The sequence below is a fragment of the Colletes latitarsis genome, chromosome 7 (genome assembly GCF_051014445.1).
Source record: "Colletes latitarsis isolate SP2378_abdomen chromosome 7, iyColLati1, whole genome shotgun sequence".
NCBI lineage: Eukaryota > Metazoa > Arthropoda > Insecta > Hymenoptera > Colletidae > Colletes > Colletes latitarsis.
The window spans coordinates 16,961,632-16,981,762 of NC_135140.1; the positions used below are offsets into that span (position 1 = coordinate 16,961,632).

Consider the following 20,131-nt stretch of genomic DNA (forward strand, 5'->3'; position numbering starts at 1 on the left):
GATAAGAGAAAATGAAGAACGCATGCGTGCTTTCCCATTTCAAATTCTCTTTCAGCGTTTGTAATGGCTACGCGCCATGTGGCCATTAAGGTTAAGTTTAAGGCATAGATCAGTGCTTCTCATATTGTGGGGTGCTGGTCTCTAGGGTTAGTAGAATAAACCCTATATAACCCCAGAATGTTTCCTAGTACTTTTTTCTTACTGAAAGAATCCGTTAAAAGTTTTCTATCGTTGGTAGTAAAATCATTCGAAATGAAAAGTAGTTGTGCGTTTGAATAACTGAAATTTTGTTTAATTTGCGTAGGTATGTGTGTGATTCGTAGGTAAAGTCATGAAACGTATCAGAAATAATTTTATTATTTTCTTTCAGCAATTACGTCAAATATGAACAAGTACCTCTTTTGATCGACACGTAATACGGAACGGCGGACAAATCACGTTGATGGCCTCAATCTACATTCGTGTTCAAAATGTAAGTATCACCTATCGCTACAATAAATTATATAATCTTGCCGTCGCAAATCTTCAAACTATGTTTAAACATTTAATCTAGAAATTCATTCTCGCTTATTACGCGTACATTTTCAAAGACGAGTTATCTTATTTAAATAGAAATGGATTTCGTGTGCAGCGCGTGCCGCGAAATTTGAAATTCGAACATTTGGTAATAATCGATTGCTATCATCGCATCTTCATTTTTTTTTTGCATTAACGTTGATTGCCCGCAAAAATTGAAAGGAATTTCGTATGAAAATTCCTCAAGATACAAACGATTAATCCAGAGACAATACTGATTCTATGGAGTTCCGGTTTCTCTGTTGAAATTTTGGACCTCCAAAATAATTGAATGGACTTCCAAAAGTTCTTTGATCATCCGATAGATAGATAGGCTGCAGATTGAGAATCAAAGGCCTCGCAGGATCTAAAAAATTAAACGTGCAGCTTATAGTGCATGTAGTATATTGAAAATGAATATTAAGAGTTATAATAGATAGATTAATTAATTTTGAGGAAAATATACAACTTCATATAACTCAACTTCACTTCAATGTATGTTCACAAGAGCAAAAGAAAACGAAACTTCCGGATTTAGTTTTATTAACGAATAAATAAATTATTTATTAAGGTGTACTGACCTAACGACAAATCTTCGATTGTTGTTCGTTGTTTGTTGTTATCACGGTGCGCGTTTACCTAAATAAGATGGAAATTCTTTTTAAAATAAGTAAAGATATAACACTTAACAGTGTCTTAAGTGAAAAAGAAAAAAAGAAAAATATGGAAATGATGCAAAAATTATAATTAAAATGCTCATTAACAGAAGAACCCTAACTGCAACATGCAATTGGGATGCATTATCTTGCCTTACTTTTGTTATTCATGCAATATTGATTGATGCATCTTAATTATCATTACAAATTTTTCAGTCCTCACATTGAACATACATTATTTTATGCTTTAAATCTTCCTAGAAATTTATTGACCAGAATGAAGTTCTACAAGTGTTTAAACATAGTATTATGTATCTTAAATGATAAAATGTATGATTTTGAATTTTGCAAAGACAAACTGTTGTTTTACAATTGTTTATTCTTGAAAATTAGTGCATTTTCATTTCAGTTCCAAATCCAATATTTGTTAAAAATATTTTTATGTTACCAAGATTGTTGTATTTTATTTTTTATTGTGAACTGTTTAATTCTTAACAATGTCGTTTTCCTCACATTTTTTTATGGTTACAAATAATTTATTAATCATCCTATGAAGCACTTTGAATAATCTTCTTTCTGAGTACAGTAAACAATCTTTCTTACACATAAGTTATACATATAAAACCATGCAATGACAATTCTTAAGTTAGTAATCGAAGATTAGAATTGAGTAATTGCATTCATTTAGGTAGAAACAATCAATTTTTTAAAAAGTGATTTCATGTCAAGTGTCATTCACATGTAATATTTTTGTTACAAATAGAAATTAAACAATTCATACACAATGTGTATGGAAAAAAAGTTAATATAATGGAGTTCAAAAGAAGTTGAATAAAAGACTTTGTTTTAATTAATTTCTCTACTGCAAATCTGCAGTCGCGAATTACACTTTTACGAAATCAGAAAGCAAGAGAGAAAACGTGAAAGCAAGAAATGATGCAACGAGTTTTGTGACTATGTCTGCGCCATATCAATTTGGTTGCTCAAGGCCATTGAGTCACCATCTTCATTACATGGAAAATAAGAGAGGGAAGTGAAAGCAAAGTTGGCCTTAAGCGTCCAATACAGTTTGCTGCGACTCTAACGATGGTACCTCTAGATTTCGTAGTGCGTGTTTGTGTCATCGTGTTCAGGACTGGTTTTTAACGATTCAACGCTCTCCTCAACACTTATCGTAGACGAATTTTCCGGCTGAAAGTATCACATTTTTCGATTACGTTTATCGTGCTTCGTATTTTTGAAATTTCTCAATTCTATTTTTTCTGGCAAATGAATTACATTTAGAGGAGCGTGTTTTTGGATTTTCGAGGAGCAAAATCTCAAACGTGTCAAAATTCATTTTCTCAAGGATATTTTATTCGTCGTTCGTATAACATAATCAATATTGCATATTTATTTAAAAAAAAAAAGAAAAAAAAAGATAGGAATACACATACAAAGCCGACGAAGATAAATATGAACAGTGCGTGTGATAGTGGGAATGAACAATAGTGTCACATCACAGTCAAGAATTTATATATCTAACAGATTTGAACGCATCTCTTATTTTTTTGGTGGAATTGAGTCAGTCCTTGAATAATAAAACTAATGATAAAACTGAGTATGATTCAATGCAGCCTTCTGTGGACAATGTTTCTAAATGTCTTTTTTTTCAATGAAATGATATGTGTTTTTAGGATACTAAAACATAAACTTGTTGATTTTGTTATTAACGAAGGAATTTGTTCACAGAAGGTTTTCCTAATTGTCAAGGATCTATCTATTCAAGGAGTAACTTATCGATATTTTCCTTACCGACTTCACGAAATCTTTGTTGTTTGTATTTTCTTCCTTTGCTTGATCGTTTTCCTCATTTTGATTTTGTTGTTTTAAATCGTCCTCTTCCTCTTCTTCTTCTTCGTATTCTTCACCTGCTTCTTCTTCTTCACATTCTTCTAGTTCTGGTTCCTCTTGTAGATCCTCCATGGACTGAAACAGAATTATTTAATATGTTGAGTTGCATGTTAGGGTTCAACGTTATCTATTTTCTATTCTATCATTGCAGCAGTTAAAATATTAAGTGTAAGAAGTCTGTATTCCAAAACAATTAATTACAAAATATACTTTTTAGTAAATTTATATATCATTGCATATAGATCGTTTTATTTATGCTATCTTTTTATTAATTGTTGTTTTTAGTTACATTTTTGAAAATAACGTTTTTAAGTATTTAAGAGATACAAATTTATAAATACAAACGTGAGAATTTATTATAAAAAGTGTACACAGACAGTGTGTTCTAGTTTATTTTAAATATTTCAAAATTGGCATGTATATTAATCGAAATTTATCAATCATAGTTTTATAGTTATATTATTTCATTTGAGTGAATATTCTAAAGAAGTTACAGTTTCTTAGCTAGACTTTATTTATTAATTGATGTATCATATATCTCGAAATCTTGCAAATATTTTCAAAGCGAGCTTACAAAGTGGACATAGTTATTAACACAGTCGTTAATTTAGTTATAAAATTTAATTAGTTATAGGTAAGGACTGGGTCCTCAAAAAACTTCAGTCGAATGATTGTCAAATATTATGCATTTATGTTTAAACAGGTATGGTTACAGTGAAAACTATGATCCTGTTTGCAAGCTACTTAGATCTTAATATATAATTTTTATAAAAAAAAGAAAAAATCTTTACGAATGGATTTGGTTTCGGAGGTTTAGTGATGGTGCCTGTATTTACCCCTAGGAGCTCCTTCTTCTCTGGTTCCTCATCTGCTGTAAAATAGAAACGATGGTTACTTTAGAAATTATTTAAATAGAAATTGAATTTTTAACTAAGGAAAAATTGAGAAAATGTCCATCATTAGCTTTAGCTATAATACATATAATTTTATTGTAGCAAAATCTTTTCCTGTTAATTTATCTAATCCTTCGTCTATAAATATTTTCTATGGTTCCCCATCATATTTTGCCTTTCTGTTTTAGCGGCTTCGAGCGATTAGTTGATTTCGATACGATTAGATTAAGAGTTAAAGAAGAGTCATCTCTGAACACCAATTTATTTCGTCTCCTACCATCATATCAAGTTAGATTTCAAACCTGATTGAACCTACCTTTTATATGAACTCTTTTATCGTTAATTAAGTCTTTAGACTCCGCGTTGGGCACCGGTTTGTACTCTTTGACCGCTGGCTTCATGTGCGTACCGTTAGGTCTCTTCTCGTCTTCGTTCACGTTCATGAAGCCCACAGTTTTCACGCCAGTCGGTATCGATTCTGTGTATTGTGGCGATTGCCATCGTTGAGAACTGGAAGTTGGCACTGTTGATGTGCCTGAGACCACAGACGCTCTTCTGCTGTGCCGATCTTTTCTCGCGCTTCGCCAGACCTCGTAGATGCAACCAACAACCGCTGTCACGAATATGCAACACAGCGCTATGAAGATATAAGTACCAGCACCTTGTTCCTCTTGCGTTGCGTCAGCGTACTGAGACTTGTATAGTATCCTTTCTGGCGGATCCTCCACCCAGGCTTTGTCACGACCCTAAACAGAAAGTTTCAAGTCCTTTTGAGTAGCTGTTGTAGCACCAGAGTCTTGGAGACCAATCTTCACTAATTATCATTCTTCGAGAACTTCAGCGATTAATTGCTAAGTAATATTTAATCTTGGGAGTACTCACGCGAATTTCTGAAAAGTAACCACGCGGAGTGCTCGTAGATCCTCAATAGAAAGTACATATAATGTTCCAGGTCTTTTACATTTAATTAAAACACTCGAAAGATAAGATTTCTCAGCGGTGGAGGTTCGCTGGACCCCCACGTGAGTACTCTCAGGTTAAAATACAGTCCCGATTATAGGATATTAGCTTACTTACCACGCTATCGTTTCTAGGCGGGTCGAGGCCACGTGGTTGCGCGTGAAAGACCGCGCACTGAGCGCTCCTGACTCCAGCAGGTATCGTCGCTCTGACGGTTTCACTTCCCTGTTTCGTAAAGAGCATATATTCCTCGAGTGGCTTCATGCCAGGACCTCCGTTGATCGATACCACGACGTCTACAAGAAGAGGGTATCCGTCATTTCGAATTTGCAATGTGGCTGATGATCGTTTTGTCTAACATAAGAAAGACAGTATTCTGTTAGAACAGTGATCGCACGTCACTGCAGATAATCGTTCGGGACGACAGACTTTTCAATTGGATGATTTTAACGTGTCACTCACTGCTGAGACAGCCGGTGTATCCTTTATATACGCTGAATCGGGAATCTGTCGTGTTTAGGCCACCGAGTTGGATCTCCGTGACACCCGGACTATCGTCTTCGTCGTCGCCTAGGTTGAGCACCGGGATTGCTAGAAGTGACACAGGCTCGCGATCGATCTAGAAGCAAAGAAATTGTTGAAGTATCAGCGTTTTAATTTCAAAAAATAGGCTGAACTAACTTCATTAATGTCTGGGACTGATTCCAGTAATAGAAATATTAATAACGTACCAAAAGTGTAGCCGTATGGTTGTCACGAACATAGTAGACGCTGTGTCGAGCGCCATTTAGGAAGTTTCTATCATTCAATCGTACTCCTTGAGCAGAACCCTCCCTGTCTTCCTCAAATATTAGTTGGCCTTCCGACGTCAAGGCAACCAGCAGGTAGTAGCTTCTTCTGGAAAAAAATGTTTTCGACAGACATCCAAGACGTTCCAAGAGGGGCTTGTTAGTTGATCAGCGAGGGCTTACTTGTTTTCTGTCTGTAGAAGTAGAAGCGACGTGGTCTGTTGTCGTAGCTCGTTGGTCGAGAAAGCCAGTTGAACCTTCACTTGGTTCACTTCGCCAACGAGGTCGAACTCGCGTTGAAGAACACTCTCGCCGCTGAAATCTGCTCCTTTTTCTAACAGAAAACGCAATTATTTAAAATAATATACTTCCATTAAAATCAATTGGTAGTTCAAAGTTTAAAGAGGTAAACAGAGGGCGGATGAACAATATATCATCAAGTTAGTTCCTCGATCTAAGCGTTCTTACCATCGGCGCAGTTCTCTCCGAAATAGGATGTTAGTTCGCAGTTGCACGAGGACTCCTGCCTGCCAAAGTCCTCCGTGCAGATTCCCAGGTTCTTGCAAGGCACAGCGTCGCACTTCATCTGACAATTTGGAAGGACTTCCTTACTGCCTTCGTGATTTGCTTCGTTAGCGAGACTCGGTAGGTCGACAAGATAGTCACCGATCATCAGACCACGAAGACACCCAACGTAGCCTTTGATCAGCATGCCCTCTTTGCCGACTCTCAAGAGATCGTCCGAGTCAAAGCCTCCTAGATTCACCTATGTAAGATGACTAATCATTGCGTACGTTCATTCAAACTTAACAGCCTGAAATCTCACCTGAAAGTAATCACTGGGCGGCGCTGGTGGCCTTTGCGGTGCTAGGACCTCCTTCTCCGGATTTGTCCAGGGTTTATTCGAATAGGTATCGAGCAGCACAGGGGTGGCGTTCAAAGTGACGTTGTACTCGTTCACGTGTAACGTTGTGGATCTTTCGTTTCGGATTATTGCGATTTGCACCGAGATCCCTGTGTTCGCGCCTAAAAGTGAGTTCGTCCTGGATTAGTAGAATATTACTTGCCTTTCTCGAAGACAAAATATTTCCACTTACCTGGATATTCGACAGTGATATTTTTTATTTCGTTGCCAGCGTTGAACAAATAAACGATGTTCGTTCCATTTGAGATGTAGAGGTGGGCGAAGTTGTTTAAGTGATCGTTCGCGTACAGTATCAACGAGTGTGTATCGTAGGTCCTCAGGTTGATCAGTATGTTCTGCAATAGTATGCCCTTCAGTAATAATTTCTCCTCGTCCTCTTCGTCGGACCCAAAGTAGTTCTTCTTTAAGAAAGCTCCTTGCGACGTGAAGGTCAGGGCTTTATTGTTTATGTCTAAGTAATCATCGACGAAGGGAATTAGTATCACGAAAGGTGAAACGAGGCTTGTGACAGGTGATTTCATATTTGGTGCAAAAGCTTACTCTTCTCGCAATAGGTGCCAAGGTGAGCCCATCTGTTCTCGCAGACGCACTCGAATTTGCTCCAGAGTTCTACGCACCTGGCGCCGTTTTGGCACTTATTCGGTTGACAAGAGGGCTTGCAGTCCTTGATAATCTCAGACAAGTGGACCGACATGTAGCTGTGAATGTCCAGGATCTCACCGTTAACAACAAGACCACGGAAACACCCAATGAGACCCTGTCGGACCGAAGAGGTTCTCAAGTGTTCCCTAGAAGAAAATACATATTTCAACAAATACAAAGCGAAACTATTAAATGGAATCACTTCGAGCAATTATGTTTAAATTGTTCCGCAACATGTTTAACAACTCACGCAGTAGCTCCACCGATGAACATGGAACCCTCGAAGGGTCCAAACTCCTCCTCGGGCAACAGATCAACCATTTGGAATTCAGTGTTGATCATGAATCTAACGTGGTAGTCGTTGTAGTCGATCCAGATCTTTTGCCACTCGCCATTATTGAGTTTTCGTATACTTTTCACTTGCAAATCTCTGACGGTACCGGTATTTAAGGTAAAATTGAACGTCAAACGAAACTCCGAGGTTAGAGCTACCATGAAGGACGGATAGTTGCTTCTGATAGGCGGCTGGTACAGTAGAATAGCTTTCTCGCCGGTTGTCCGAAAGCTAAAGGCTATATCTCCTTTTCGCCAACCTGGTACCTCGATGTAGGATTGCGAGGTTGTGAACGTGACAACGTATTTCTGTGTATCTAAACAATCATATGAGGACAATTTTTATGAAGCAAAGATGAGTTCATCCTAGAGAATTCACGTCTGTTTGAAGTTACAAGAATTCTACAAGTCGAACGATTACTTACTCGTTTCAACGCATTCCAACGGGCCTAAAGTGACCCGACCTTGTGCATCCTCTTCCAGGTCTCTTTGTTGCAAGAACACCATCCCTGTGATGCCTAGAGAGTCCGGGGTTTCGTAGTAACCCTCATCGGATAACCACTTTCCAGCGTTACCAGTTACGACGTCGCAATTGCAACTTAGATTCGAGTCGACGCATGTCCTGTTCACTGAACACGAATGAAAGTATCGGTTTAGGAAGCAGTTCATTCGTGCAACGATAGTTCTCGAAGGAAATAGTTTTGGATTCTCTAAGACTCACTTCCACAAGGGCAGGAACCTCTGTTAACATTTCCAATGTAGTCGACGGTGGTCCCTTTCGAACTCAGGAACCACGTAGCACTGTGCAACTCCAAAGGCGCTTTGTAACAATCATATTTAACGTACTGGCTGCAGTACAACGAATGTGAGATCAATTCTTGGAGCATCTCGCCGGTGAACTGTCTGTACTTGATGTGGAAAGAGAAATCGGATTCAGTAATAGACCTCACGTCAACTTGCGAGGGTAAATTGTGCTCCACTATCGTTTTCGTCGAGTCTTCGATGGACTGGAACTCGCATTTCACGAGGGCAGGTGGAAATCTGCCGTTTCCGTCGATGTCGATTTTATAAACATCGTCCAGGGTGTAGCCTAGCAGAGCGAGTTCCTCGCACGTCTTTCTATATTGAGCTGAAAATAATCGGTACTCCCTTTAACTGCAGCAAACGGTTTTTTAATTTCCATGTCGACTTTCAAGATTCACTCACCGAAATGACAGTTTTTACCCATGTAACCAGTATCCTCGCAATCGCAGGTGATCCTGTCTTCCTTCACCGAACATTTCCCTCCATGTTCGCAGGTGTTCGGCCTGGTACAAGGATCCACAAACTGGCAATTATCCAAAGCTACTTCCCCAATGACTCTTTCGGTGTTGACCACGTATCTAGGCTCTATCCTTTCGTCGTTCACTCGAATCTCGCGCATACACCCGACCAGACCTGATCAAAAACATAGCGTCTCACACTTGTCTCGGTTGCATTAGATCTTCAGGCTTACCTGCGTTGCTTTTCCCACTTCCGATTATCACTTTGTCGCCTAATTCGAACGTCATGGAGAACAGCTTGCTCTGCTTGTTCCTATAGTCGACTAGAACACTGAGCTCCCCCTTGGTGTAATTAAGTTCAACCGCGTGCCAGGATGTGTTGTAAGGTGGAAACTTCACGGCGGCTGAGACGGTTATGTTCTCCAACAACACGGGGATCAGTTGGAAACGGATTTCATCGTTGACCAAGCGTAGCTGGGAACGTACAGGACTTTACAGACTCTGATAGATTTTGCAAGCAATTTATTTATTGACCATATGTGTCAGCAGTATTATTTTGTGGACGAAAATTTTAGTGTCTCTACTGATCGCTACCCTACATTTAGTTATAAAAATAACAGCTTGCTAACTCACCTCCCAGTATCCAAGACCACGATTGCTCTTCACATCTCCAGACGCAACTACCGCCACGGGTTTCGAGCTTTTGAAATCGAAATTCAACTTCAGAGAATCGGTACGCGCTATGGGCCACCAAATGTGGCTCCCAGCGAATGGATATGTTATCGGAATCACATCGACGTCTGCTTCGTAGTATTCAGGTTCCAACACACCAATGTAGTGCACCATGGGATTGGATCGTTTCAATTCGTAAATGATAGACTTGTCGTTAAAGAATACGTACTTCAGCGAGCCTGGAAATTATTTTATTAACCTTGATCAGCCTAGTATATTTTGATCAAATGTAGCTGTTTGGTGCAAGTCACAATAAACAGGGCTTACTTTAATACATGCGTTCATACAATAGGAAAGAAATAAAAAATTGTATTTTTTTTATTTGCACTTGGAACTGAGATGCTTATGCGGTCTTCGGATTTTAGTGGTTATAGGCTTCGAGTGTTATTATTCTAATATTGATTGTATTTTTATTCTAGGTCCACCCAGACCGTGCTTCGTGTTACTTGACAGCGTGAAGATAGATTCAACTTTCATAGTGCGATTAGTGTTGGCCTGTGACCGCCAGTGCAGGCGGCTACCTGTGATAGCTGTGGCGGTGCAGGCCTAATAATCGGCTGGAAAGCCATCCTGCTAGAACTCAGCGTATGCTGGTAGTTCCTTCTTCGCGTGGTCCTCGTGGACCAAGCGAGTTGCTCCCGAAAGGTAGATTCAACTTGTCCACATGACCCTCAGTGCAAAAGCACAGGGACTTTTCAGGTCGTACGTGCAACGTCTATTTCTCAAAGTGATCTGCCGTGTATTTCTCCAACTTCTTCGCGTTACGCGACAGTGTGGTGTGCGTACAGAACAAAGGAAACGCTGTGGAGCAAGGATGAACAAGGATAACACATGGAGAGAAGGGAACATCCACTGAGAAGGATAACTAAACCGATTACAGGCCGACAGAGGAGAAGTACACAGGTATACACATACAGATACAGGTACGCACACATTGGTGAGTGTAGAAATAAGGATAAATTAATTAATGTAGTAGATAGTGTGTTATAGTCCCCTCGCAGCCATTTGCTGGAGAGGGTGAACGTTTACAAATAACACCTTATCGCGAAGTAGGTGCAGAGTCAAGAACTCCAAAGTATAGTGATGGTCGCATATCCAAAGGTGTTAATTTCCTCTGTCGAAAAGAAGGACCCAAGCGCGAACTTTTTTTGCAGCTATTAGGGTCGTGCGAGTCTCTTTTGACACGTTTTTTTTTTTTAATTTGATAGTGATGAGAAGTTTTTTTTTATGAGCTACCAGTTTGAGCGCTACGACTAATGTTTGCTCTATTTTTGGAAGAGTTGTATTAGTCTACAGCAGCTAAGGGGTCTCAAATGATAAGTTTGTCATTTGAACTCGTTTATTTTTATGACTTTGATCATAACGCGTCCGTGTTGATTAGGGGCTATCGTAATGCCTCGTCTAATTTATTTTAATTTGAAATTAATATATAAATGTTCGTATACCTGCAAAGTTATTGTGCGAAAGGAGACCCATTTTCTTGTGCAGTTCAGGCCCTCCGCCGATGTAGATTTCGGGATCGATGATCATATTGTAATTTTCTCCGGGGACTTCGAGCACTTTTATCTCGTCGTCTAAGCTGACGAACACTAAAGAACCGTTGTGGAATATCGTGAGATTATTCCAGTGATTCGCAGTAATGTAGTCACCAAGCACCGTGGCAATTTTCGAGTTATGTCCGAAATCTAATTCGACGTGAACCGACCCATTCATGATGGAGGCTGCTATGTAATGCGGTGTCCCATCAATTTCGCCGGATGCGTAGAATAGAGCCGAATCATCCCATTTTGTCTATGCAGAAAGATACGAAAGATATTTTGAGACGTTAGTTTATAATAATTTATTTACACCAATCAATAATTCTGATTTCTACAAAGGGTATTGCCTGTCCAGTTTCTATGAAACACTTATCGTTGACAAATTCATTACGATTTGATTTAACTATTAATTTAATATATTTTTTCTTGTTTGTTTGCATGTTGAGTGTGTTCGTATGTTTTAGATTGTTTGTTTAAACTAGTTAGTTTAAATTTGTTTTTTTCGGTCTGAGTTTATTGAAGTTTGTCTCTGTGCTTGTTCAAGTTAGTCTAACTTCGATTAATGATAATTAATTTGTCAAATACCTTGAATGCAAGGCTTATTCTGTTGACGGATGAATGAACTCTGTCTTTCCAGTCGTACACGCGAAAAGAGACGTACGAGGAGCCTCTTAACGTTAAAATTGTTGCCGCTGAAAAGATCAATTCATGAAACTTGAAATAAGCCATGCGAATGAATCCTCTTTAAATTTGAATTTTAAATCGTATCGCGTATCAACGATGACGATTATTTATTTACGTACTATACACATCGCAACGTTCACCCTCGTACTTCGTCCCAAAGCAGTCGCAAGTCAAACTGTTATAGTGATTTACGCATTGAGTGGAAATGAAGCAAAGATTCTCTCGCGTTCTGCATCTGAAATTTGACGCGAAATTAAATTTATTGAAACCCTGGGACCGATACCATAGAAAGAATATATTTCGTCGAACGTCCTCACTTGTCAATGCACCCCTCTTTCACGTTTTCGTGCTTCGTGGCGATCAGAGGCTGGATGGGCAATAGATCACTGGCCGATTTGCCAGAGCTCAGAACCATGTCTCTTATGCAACCGACGAAGGATTCTATTATGTACTTCACACCGTGTAATCGTTCTTCGGAACTCAATCCTGACGAAACACATACGATTCATACAGAATTTGATTTGTTATTCATCATAAATTATGTGTCTCGATGAATTATTTACGCAACGTCTAAAAATACAATTATTGTTTTCTACTCGGTGCACTGTTGTGCTTGAATACTTCCATCACGTGATCGGCACGTGATTAGCACGTGACAATCACGTGACCGCCACGTGTCGACTATCATTCTCAGAAGAGCAATTGTATTTCAATTCATAAATATTCACCACAGAAAATGAGGATTTTTCAATTTGTAAATTGTTATTTAAACAGTTCGTCGAGACTTTTAATTTGAAGGACGACCAATTAAAAAAAGTGACCGCCTTATTTACGGAACCATTCATTTTTTTATCACCTCCTATAAGGACGACGGACGCCAATTCCTCCGAAACTCCATAATTGATCACGTGTTCGAGAACTTTGAGCGTCGTCTCTTCCTGTTTGTCGTCCACTCTGGCGATCAGTTTCGCCCCGTGTACGTCGATTCTGACCAAAACGCTGTGCCATTCGTCTCGATTTAGCCCCTCGCCGACGGTCAGACTAGTCGATCGTTTCCCGAACACGTGAACAACTTTCAGTTGGCCCTTCTCGACGATCACGTACAGAGCGTACGGATCCAGACCTTCCGGTCGATCCTTGACGCTGTGGTACACCAGCAGACCGTGCGGTAATTTTGTGCGGAACTTGAAGGATATCTCGCGACACAGTCTGCAAATTAAAATCGTATTTCACCCTCTTCAGTCGCTTTACGCTTTGCTAACCGCGGTGATTCTCGTACAGCGCGCTCGATAACGTTGACTCACCGAAGTTGAAACGGTTTTATGCCGCTGCCGTCGAGCTGAATGAACGTGTTGCTTTGCGCGAACATGAAGGTCTTCTCGTACCCAGACTCCATGAAAGTTAGCTCCTACGAAACAATTCTCCTAATATAGTTTCACGTTGCGTTCAAAATAATTAAAGGATCGCCTATCGAATTGTCTACGCCGCGTTAACAAGTATAAATATATTACTGCAGGGTTAAACGTTTCTTTAATTATCAGTTTGTTCAAGTTTGACTGCATCGCAAACTTTTCTGAGTCAGAACTCGAGTTTCGTTGAACTCGAGACGCTAAGCGGAAAGGATCGAGGGGGGAACGAATCGTGGAAAGTTAACCGTGCAAGATTTAGCGAAAGTTAATCGCGCGTTACCGTAACTCACCTTTCCTCTTTTGTACTTCGGTACAGGTGGTCTTGTCGGTATTGTAGGCGCAAACGTTACTCGAGGAGTGATGGCCGTGGTGGAGGGCAGTGTGTTTGTGGTCGCGGTGCTGGTCACAAATACGCTGCCCTTCGTGACTAAATAAGGCGGCAACGTATCTGAAAATATCGTGAAACGTTTCCTCAAAGACTTAGTCCACATTAAAATCTGATGTAAAATAATAAATAGTTCGGATTCCTTACGTTCAGGACCACCCACGCAGTAATGAAGGCACTCAGCTTCCGAGTTGAAACGATTCTCGTTCCCCAAACAGCCGCCATAGGGGAACATCCTGCACTTTCCCTCAGTCTTGTTAAACGACCACTTGTGGACGTACTGTTTGCAAGGACCCGGCTCGGTTTTAAAGAGACATCTGTCAGGAAACGTTCTCTTGGTTGTCGTGAACCCGTCCATTTCGTCGGACAAGTCGGTTTCCGACGAGTCGGTCAGATTCGCTAGGATCATCGCGTAAATGTTCGCCCAAACGAGGATCTTGAAGATCCGTTTGTTGTGGTCGGTCATCGTTGTTCTTTCGCTGAAAAATCAATCGTAATTTTCGGATTCGTTTGTCGAAAAAGTATTTCTCGTTGCAACCTGTTACTTCGATCGCTTCGAGCAGCGTCAAACAAGTACCTTCCGCAATTTCGATACTCCAGTCCCATAGAAGGCCTATTCAATAATTGCTCGAACGTAACAAAGTAACTTCAACTTGCGTAACCGAGTTCACTTCAAACATTGTCAAACTTCAGTACCCCCGGTCTTAGAAAACTCGAGACGAGGTCTAATCAATCGTTACCCGAATAATTAGAAAGTGTCTGTTTCTTTCATCGAATAACCGAACTCGCACGGAAACACTGTCGAAATATTCTCGTCGCACAGCCTCCAACAATCTCAAACCTCGTATCTCGTGATTTGCGTCTCAAACTCGAAGCACGTGATCCCTCGAAAAAATCACCCCTGTAATTCTCACGCGCAGCCCGGCGACACATGCATGTCGCCCATGCTTATCGTCTTTTCCACGAGAAATCGCGTCGAAACGGAGGTGACGAAAAACTATGCAAGCCAAAGCCAAGCAAAGGTACGAGGCGGTGAGATCTCACGCGCTAGCCATTCAGTGACAGTTTTCTGCGTCCAAACATTGAGGACGCACGAATCTGCGTACCTTGACGTGCCGTGGTCCAAACGAGATCGCGACTAGCCAGAGGACAGGATGTGACGTCAGAAGGCCCCCGGCAAGCACGGCGGCGAGTCAATTGTCTTCTTTCGCACTGACACACACTGAGGGATCCGATCCCACACGAACGACACGCGCTGTCACGTTTAGCCGCGATAAGCGTCTGCTTCTCCTTGTTCGTTCGCTTGCCTTCACCACCTTCTCTCCTCCGGCCTGTACGACCCCTTACGCTGCCACCTTCGTCATCCTCGTCACCGACTCAAGATGATTCGAATCACTACCGACAGACGGGGAAGCTGTTGAATCATTTTCCACGTTGGTCGATGTTATACAGGGTGTCGCGGCAAATTGGGCCAACCCGTACCGTTCAAACAATGGAAATTAGACACGAAATTTCGTTAACGTAAATTAAATTTCGAGGAACGCGTCACGCGATGAAAAGATTGTCAAGGTTACATTTTTAGAGTAGTCGTGGGTCACTTCAAACTTATGGGTTATCGGTGACTTATTGTTGTAAATGGTTTGAAATGTATTGCAAAACAGATCGCAGGCTTGCATTTTATCGTGGGGCATTCACAATGTATCAAAGACATTGCCTTTCTTCTTGAAAGTATATCAAGACAGTTTAGTTTGATTGTTCATTACAATTAAAAAAATAATTTCTCTTTTATAATCGTTGAAAAATAAAATAAAATCCATGCAATAGAGGTTTAGTACCGCGCGACAAGAACTTTAGTCGGACGTAAGAGTTCCCTTGCAGACCATTACTTTAGGGGGTACATTTTTGTCATTACGGTATGGTATAAAGTGTTACTATTTTTCCAAAATTGATGTTTATTTCCTATGCGTTATTTTTGAACAGTTATTAAACAGGAAAAATAATTTCTTGTTGTTTAAATAGGCTACTGGTACCTAGGTGTATCTGATAATATCGAGACACTTGTAAAGCATACGGTAGAACGATAACTTCAAACCGATGCGTCTGGAGCTTAATACGTCGCTAGGAGTCAGTGTCTTTCACCTGAACGAGCTATACTTATGATGTTTAATATATTAGAAACTATATTTTTACATATCTCGGAATATTTGTCCTCTTGCATTACATATATGAATATAAAATATATACAGTGAATAAAGGACAAATATTTCGAGAATATAAAAATGTTTGTTTCCGAATATATTTTTATAAAAAAGAAAAAAATCAAGGATTAGTGTATGATTGTAAACAATTTTTAAGCTTAAAAAATTATCAAATATTCAGTCACCAATAGTTTATAAATCTCACGTAATACTATAAGAAAATTTAAATATGTTCAGGGTAAATTATTGAAATAGCAATTTATAAAATAACTTCTTATTTGCCAATCGAAGAGAAATTGTTTTTCCTAAAATGTTCAAGTGTTTTTTAAATTCGAATAATATTTGAAGGGGTTCCGAACCTTTCTGCGACTAAACCGCTTGAAATCTTGCGAGAGAGAGAATCAAATACTCGTCGGTGTCCATCATTGTCCCCGTCATCGCCACCACTTCCACCTCTTCCTATTAGTCTTCCTCTTCTATCTGTTGTTCCTCCGCCTCCTGTCGATGCTCCTGTTGCCGCTGCTTGTAGCAACTAGACACTAATTTATTAATACCACTCCGACTGCTGCTCTCTCTTACTCATCACGGTTTATTGACTATCATTACGGATTCAGTCACCATCGACACTTTTTCGCACAACCCGTTAACTCTTACTGTTTCTCTCTCTTTCCTATCATTTTTTAAAACCGTTCTTACAATTTTTTATTCGACAAAACTCGTTCGTATCCAATTGTGCGTGAATTTTAAAGCACTCGTAGACGGTAGATTAAAAAAAATTGAATTTTCAGTAGCTTTATTTTGATTTTCACAACAGTGGCCTCGAGTGTATTATTTTTTAATCAATCAGATTACACTTTATTATCTACTGAGTGAATTATTAGGTCCATTGACTGTTAACCTTTCAAATGCTGCGCTCGAGTATACTCTGTACATTCAAGTTAGAGAAAACACCAGGTATAGCTAGTAACTTGATTTTACGAAAGTAATTTTTCAAAATTAATTTGCTACGTACTCCGCTGGAACAATTAATCAATGAGCAATCGTTGCAGATGAAACTCCAGTTTAGACATCGCGATATTTTTTATTTGAAAAGCTAGTAGGTGCATTTCTTATTTTGAGGCAGCAAGGTGGAACACTCCTCGTGGGTGCTCCTTCTGTTGTCCTCGGAAAATCGATATATCGAGCAAACCTGGCGACTGGGTCATTGTAGCAGCCGAGTTTTAAAGAGAAACCTCCGCGAGAACGAGAGAATACCTGTTCCTCTGTTTACCTACTAATGAGCAATCAAATTTCAAATTTTTCCTTCCATTTTCTGCGAGCAATATTCACAAATAATTAGAATACCTTGAAATAGAATAATTAAGTAGTTAGGAGAAGGATTTTTTTCAATGTAGGCCCTTTTCCCATAAAATAAATTACACAATTTTTTTCATAGAAAATGTAGATGGTCACATACTATAGACAGTTGAGATTCTGTTCAACTCAAAATAAAAATAACGTCGAGAAAATTTGACGCGAATTTGTTCCACCGGAGTTGTAACATTTTCAAAATTAATTTAGAAATAGGAGATAGTAGAATTTTCAAAATATTATGAGCAGAGAAACGACTTTGTTAAGAATAGATAATTTATTTTGATCACGGAGTAGCAATGCAGCTTCTGAATCCTGATTTTCCTAGTGAAAAGTAATTTCTTGTAGTGTTTCTCCGAGCACGGCAATTTCATTTGAGAAGAAAGGTTGCTGCGCAACCGGAAGTCACGTAGGGCGCTACATCGATCTTATCCTTTGAAGGGAGACGATTCAATTTCCATAAAGGAAGTTTGTCTCTTGGAATCTAGCGTTTAACGCGCATAGCAATGAAAAGAATGAATTAGTCAGTGAATCATTTAATACATAAATTGTGCATTCTTTAGGCAATATGTATAAAGCGTGTGAATTAAATATGAACGACAGTGGTCGATACAACCGAATAGAAACAAAGGAGACTTAACGAACACGTCGGAAACTAATTGTTCTGGTTGTATTCAGCTTTTTAATCGGTGTGTCAAGAGTCTTTTACGCGATTATGCTCCCTGAAAGTAATTCGTATCTCCAAAAAATTAATCGAATATTCACGCGTTCTAAATTCATCGAAAAAGTCCAAGCCTGTAAATAATAAAATAATATCCAAAACACAGACCAATCTGTGTTTACTTCCCGAGTTAGTACCGCCATTTCGTAGAAAAGATATTCTATGTGTGCAACTTGTTGCAGCAGTCGAGTAAAACCTGAATTGCGAATGAAGGGTCACGGTATTATTAGTAGTCGCTAATGGAATAATTTGTAACTCGCGTGTCAGAGTTAAAATTGAAGATTTGAACAATAGTAAGACACTTTTCCGATAAAAAAAATAGTTTTCTGTCCGGACGGTTCACCTACCCCATTAATTGGATTGAGTATTTAAGGACGACGTCCTAATTGGTGCGATTAATAATTACCGTGCACGGTGGCACACGAGCCCCACTGCGTCATGCTTAAGAAATGTTCACTAATTTTGCTTTATTTTTCCCGAGTGCTCAATTACGAGTCAAAGACTCGGATTAAGAACATTTTCCTTTAACGGGGTCAGACGATCGCGATACATATTCCAAGGGAAAATGTCATGGACAAAAAAAATGTATAAATAAATTTAACTATCGATTTTGAATGTTACTACCAAGACAACGTATATTTTCTTGTGTTGCATTTTATAATATGCAAATTCGTCCTTAAAAAGCGAGTTCATTTTTCTAGCAATCAGAATAATTTAATTACTTAGTCGACTGTGAAGTGTTTATGAATGGAATTCTATTTGTTTACTATAAAACTGTAGATTAACGAGTCTGTAAAACGATTAACAGGATTGTGTAACTTACGTTTGATAAGAATAGGACTATAGACACCGCCATATAATCTCTGTTGATAACGCTATAGTTTACTATAAAACATGTGTTGATACGTGTAAGTAGTTTGCTCTAAAATGTTAATACAACTATACTAGTGTACTATAAATCGTTTGTTAATACGAATAAGTAGCTACTCTAAAATGTTAATACAATTATACTAGTGTACTATAAATCGTTTGCTAATACGACTGTACAGCCCACTATAAAATCTGTGTTAACACGGGTGCACAATATACTATAAAATATTAACACGACTAGAATCTACTATGAAATAGTTGTTAACAGGACTATAGAGATTGCTATAAAATGTTTCTTAACAGGGCTCTAGAAACCACTATAAACAGTCGATGAAGCTGACTAGAATTCAGTTTCCTTTTGTTCTAAATCAAAAACTTTTTTAATTCTCATTTTACTAAATTTTATATCATTGCTATATTATATACCGCGGTCACCGGTTACTATAAATCCCACTCTTTTTGGCGAGCAACAAGTTACTTACACTTGTCAAACATGGCCATAAATCATCACCGAATTGTCACCCAAACACGTTGTAAACAATCACAGAAAACTTGGTTTGAAAATGAAATGATTCACACGCGGTGGACGAAAGATGTCCTGTGTTTTTTCAGACAACGTATCAGATCGAGTAAGTTTCTTTTTCTTGTCTGTTGACAGAGTTTTCTTGAAAGAAATTTTACAAGTATAGTCTTCACTGGACGCTGGTCTCTCGAGGCGCGCGTCGCGACGGAATCGCGCTTACGACTGACACATTAACTCATTCTCCGAGCCGCCGTCGTGCCACAGGCTTTTTCTCCACCCACGCAGCCAACCGCGTATCAATTGAGGGTACTATCACGAGGTCTAGTTCTGTAAAAGGTGTCTCGGAAGTGTCCGGTTAACTCGCGAGTTCCTTTGCAAAACTACGGTCAATTGGACACCAACGATTTTCGTTGATCGCTGGCTGTCTGAACGTCAAAGGTAGACCGTCGTTTTTATTCGATTCGTTTCAACGCGGATATTCTATAAATCGAATATTTTTTGATCTCAAAAAATCCCGAGAAAGTGCATTTTGTCGTCGTTGTTTAATAATGTATACATTTACAGTTCCTCGAAATGTTCGTAAATGAAATTTTCACCCCCCTTGCTGCTCATTGTCTCGAACTGAGCATAACATAATTTTCTCCACAAAGACAATGTACATACATAGGGAGGGTAAGCGAGAAAGAAGTAGTGCAAGCATTACGATGAATCGTCCAATCACAAAAATTAAAATTTCTAGTGTTTTCAACCTATCTTTAGGATACTAGCATCAATGGATTGGCGAGGTTCTCCTGATAAAAATGAGTCCAAACAC

At 39.3% G+C, this 20,131-nt stretch overlaps 1 protein-coding gene across 13 annotated transcripts; it reads right to left on the bottom strand.

Annotated features, from left to right (window-relative positions):
- Positions 1-251: 251 nt before the first annotated feature.
- Positions 252-19,526, bottom strand: Axo (axotactin). Of its 13 annotated transcripts, none has more exons than XM_076768262.1 (30): positions 19,277-19,526; positions 16,213-16,385; positions 14,762-15,050; positions 13,803-14,134; positions 13,561-13,718; positions 13,166-13,269; positions 12,718-13,070; positions 12,179-12,347; positions 11,981-12,096; positions 11,763-11,869; positions 11,085-11,430; positions 9,541-9,818; positions 9,141-9,381; positions 8,852-9,082; positions 8,367-8,774; positions 8,071-8,274; positions 7,563-7,962; positions 7,211-7,458; positions 6,843-7,121; positions 6,572-6,771; positions 6,214-6,511; positions 5,929-6,079; positions 5,689-5,854; positions 5,420-5,576; positions 5,075-5,253; positions 4,314-4,743; positions 3,896-3,975; positions 3,006-3,179; positions 1,137-1,194; positions 253-922 (listed from the first exon to the last, which is right to left on the bottom strand). In XM_076768262.1, exons 4-30 carry the CDS (start codon positions 14,119-14,121, stop codon positions 774-776), a joined length of 6,003 nt encoding a protein of 2,000 aa, XP_076624377.1. In that variant the 5' UTR covers positions 14,122-14,134; positions 14,762-15,050; positions 16,213-16,385; positions 19,277-19,526; the 3' UTR covers positions 253-773. The 13 variants fall into 13 exon arrangements, 12 of the variants coding, with proteins under 12 accessions (XP_076624380.1, XP_076624383.1, XP_076624382.1 ...); XM_076768260.1 differs by having other exon boundaries at positions 16,213-16,392; XM_076768259.1 differs by having other exon boundaries at positions 16,213-16,523.
- Between the last annotated feature and the right edge of the window lie 605 nt (positions 19,527-20,131).

Excerpts from the sequence above, each read along its gene's own strand:
- Axo (XM_076768262.1), bottom strand. The coding sequence starts at position 14,121 with ATGACCGACCACAACAAACGGATCTTCAAGATCCTCGTTTGGGCGAAC. Across the intron at positions 7,122-7,210 it reads TGGCACCTATTGCGAGAAGA|ACATAAACAATAAAGCCCTG; the intron begins GTAAGCTTTTGC and ends ATGATTACTTAG. Across the intron at positions 3,976-4,313 it reads TAAAAGAGTTCATATAAAAG|CAGATGAGGAACCAGAGAAG; the intron begins GTAGGTTCAATC and ends TCTATTTTACAG.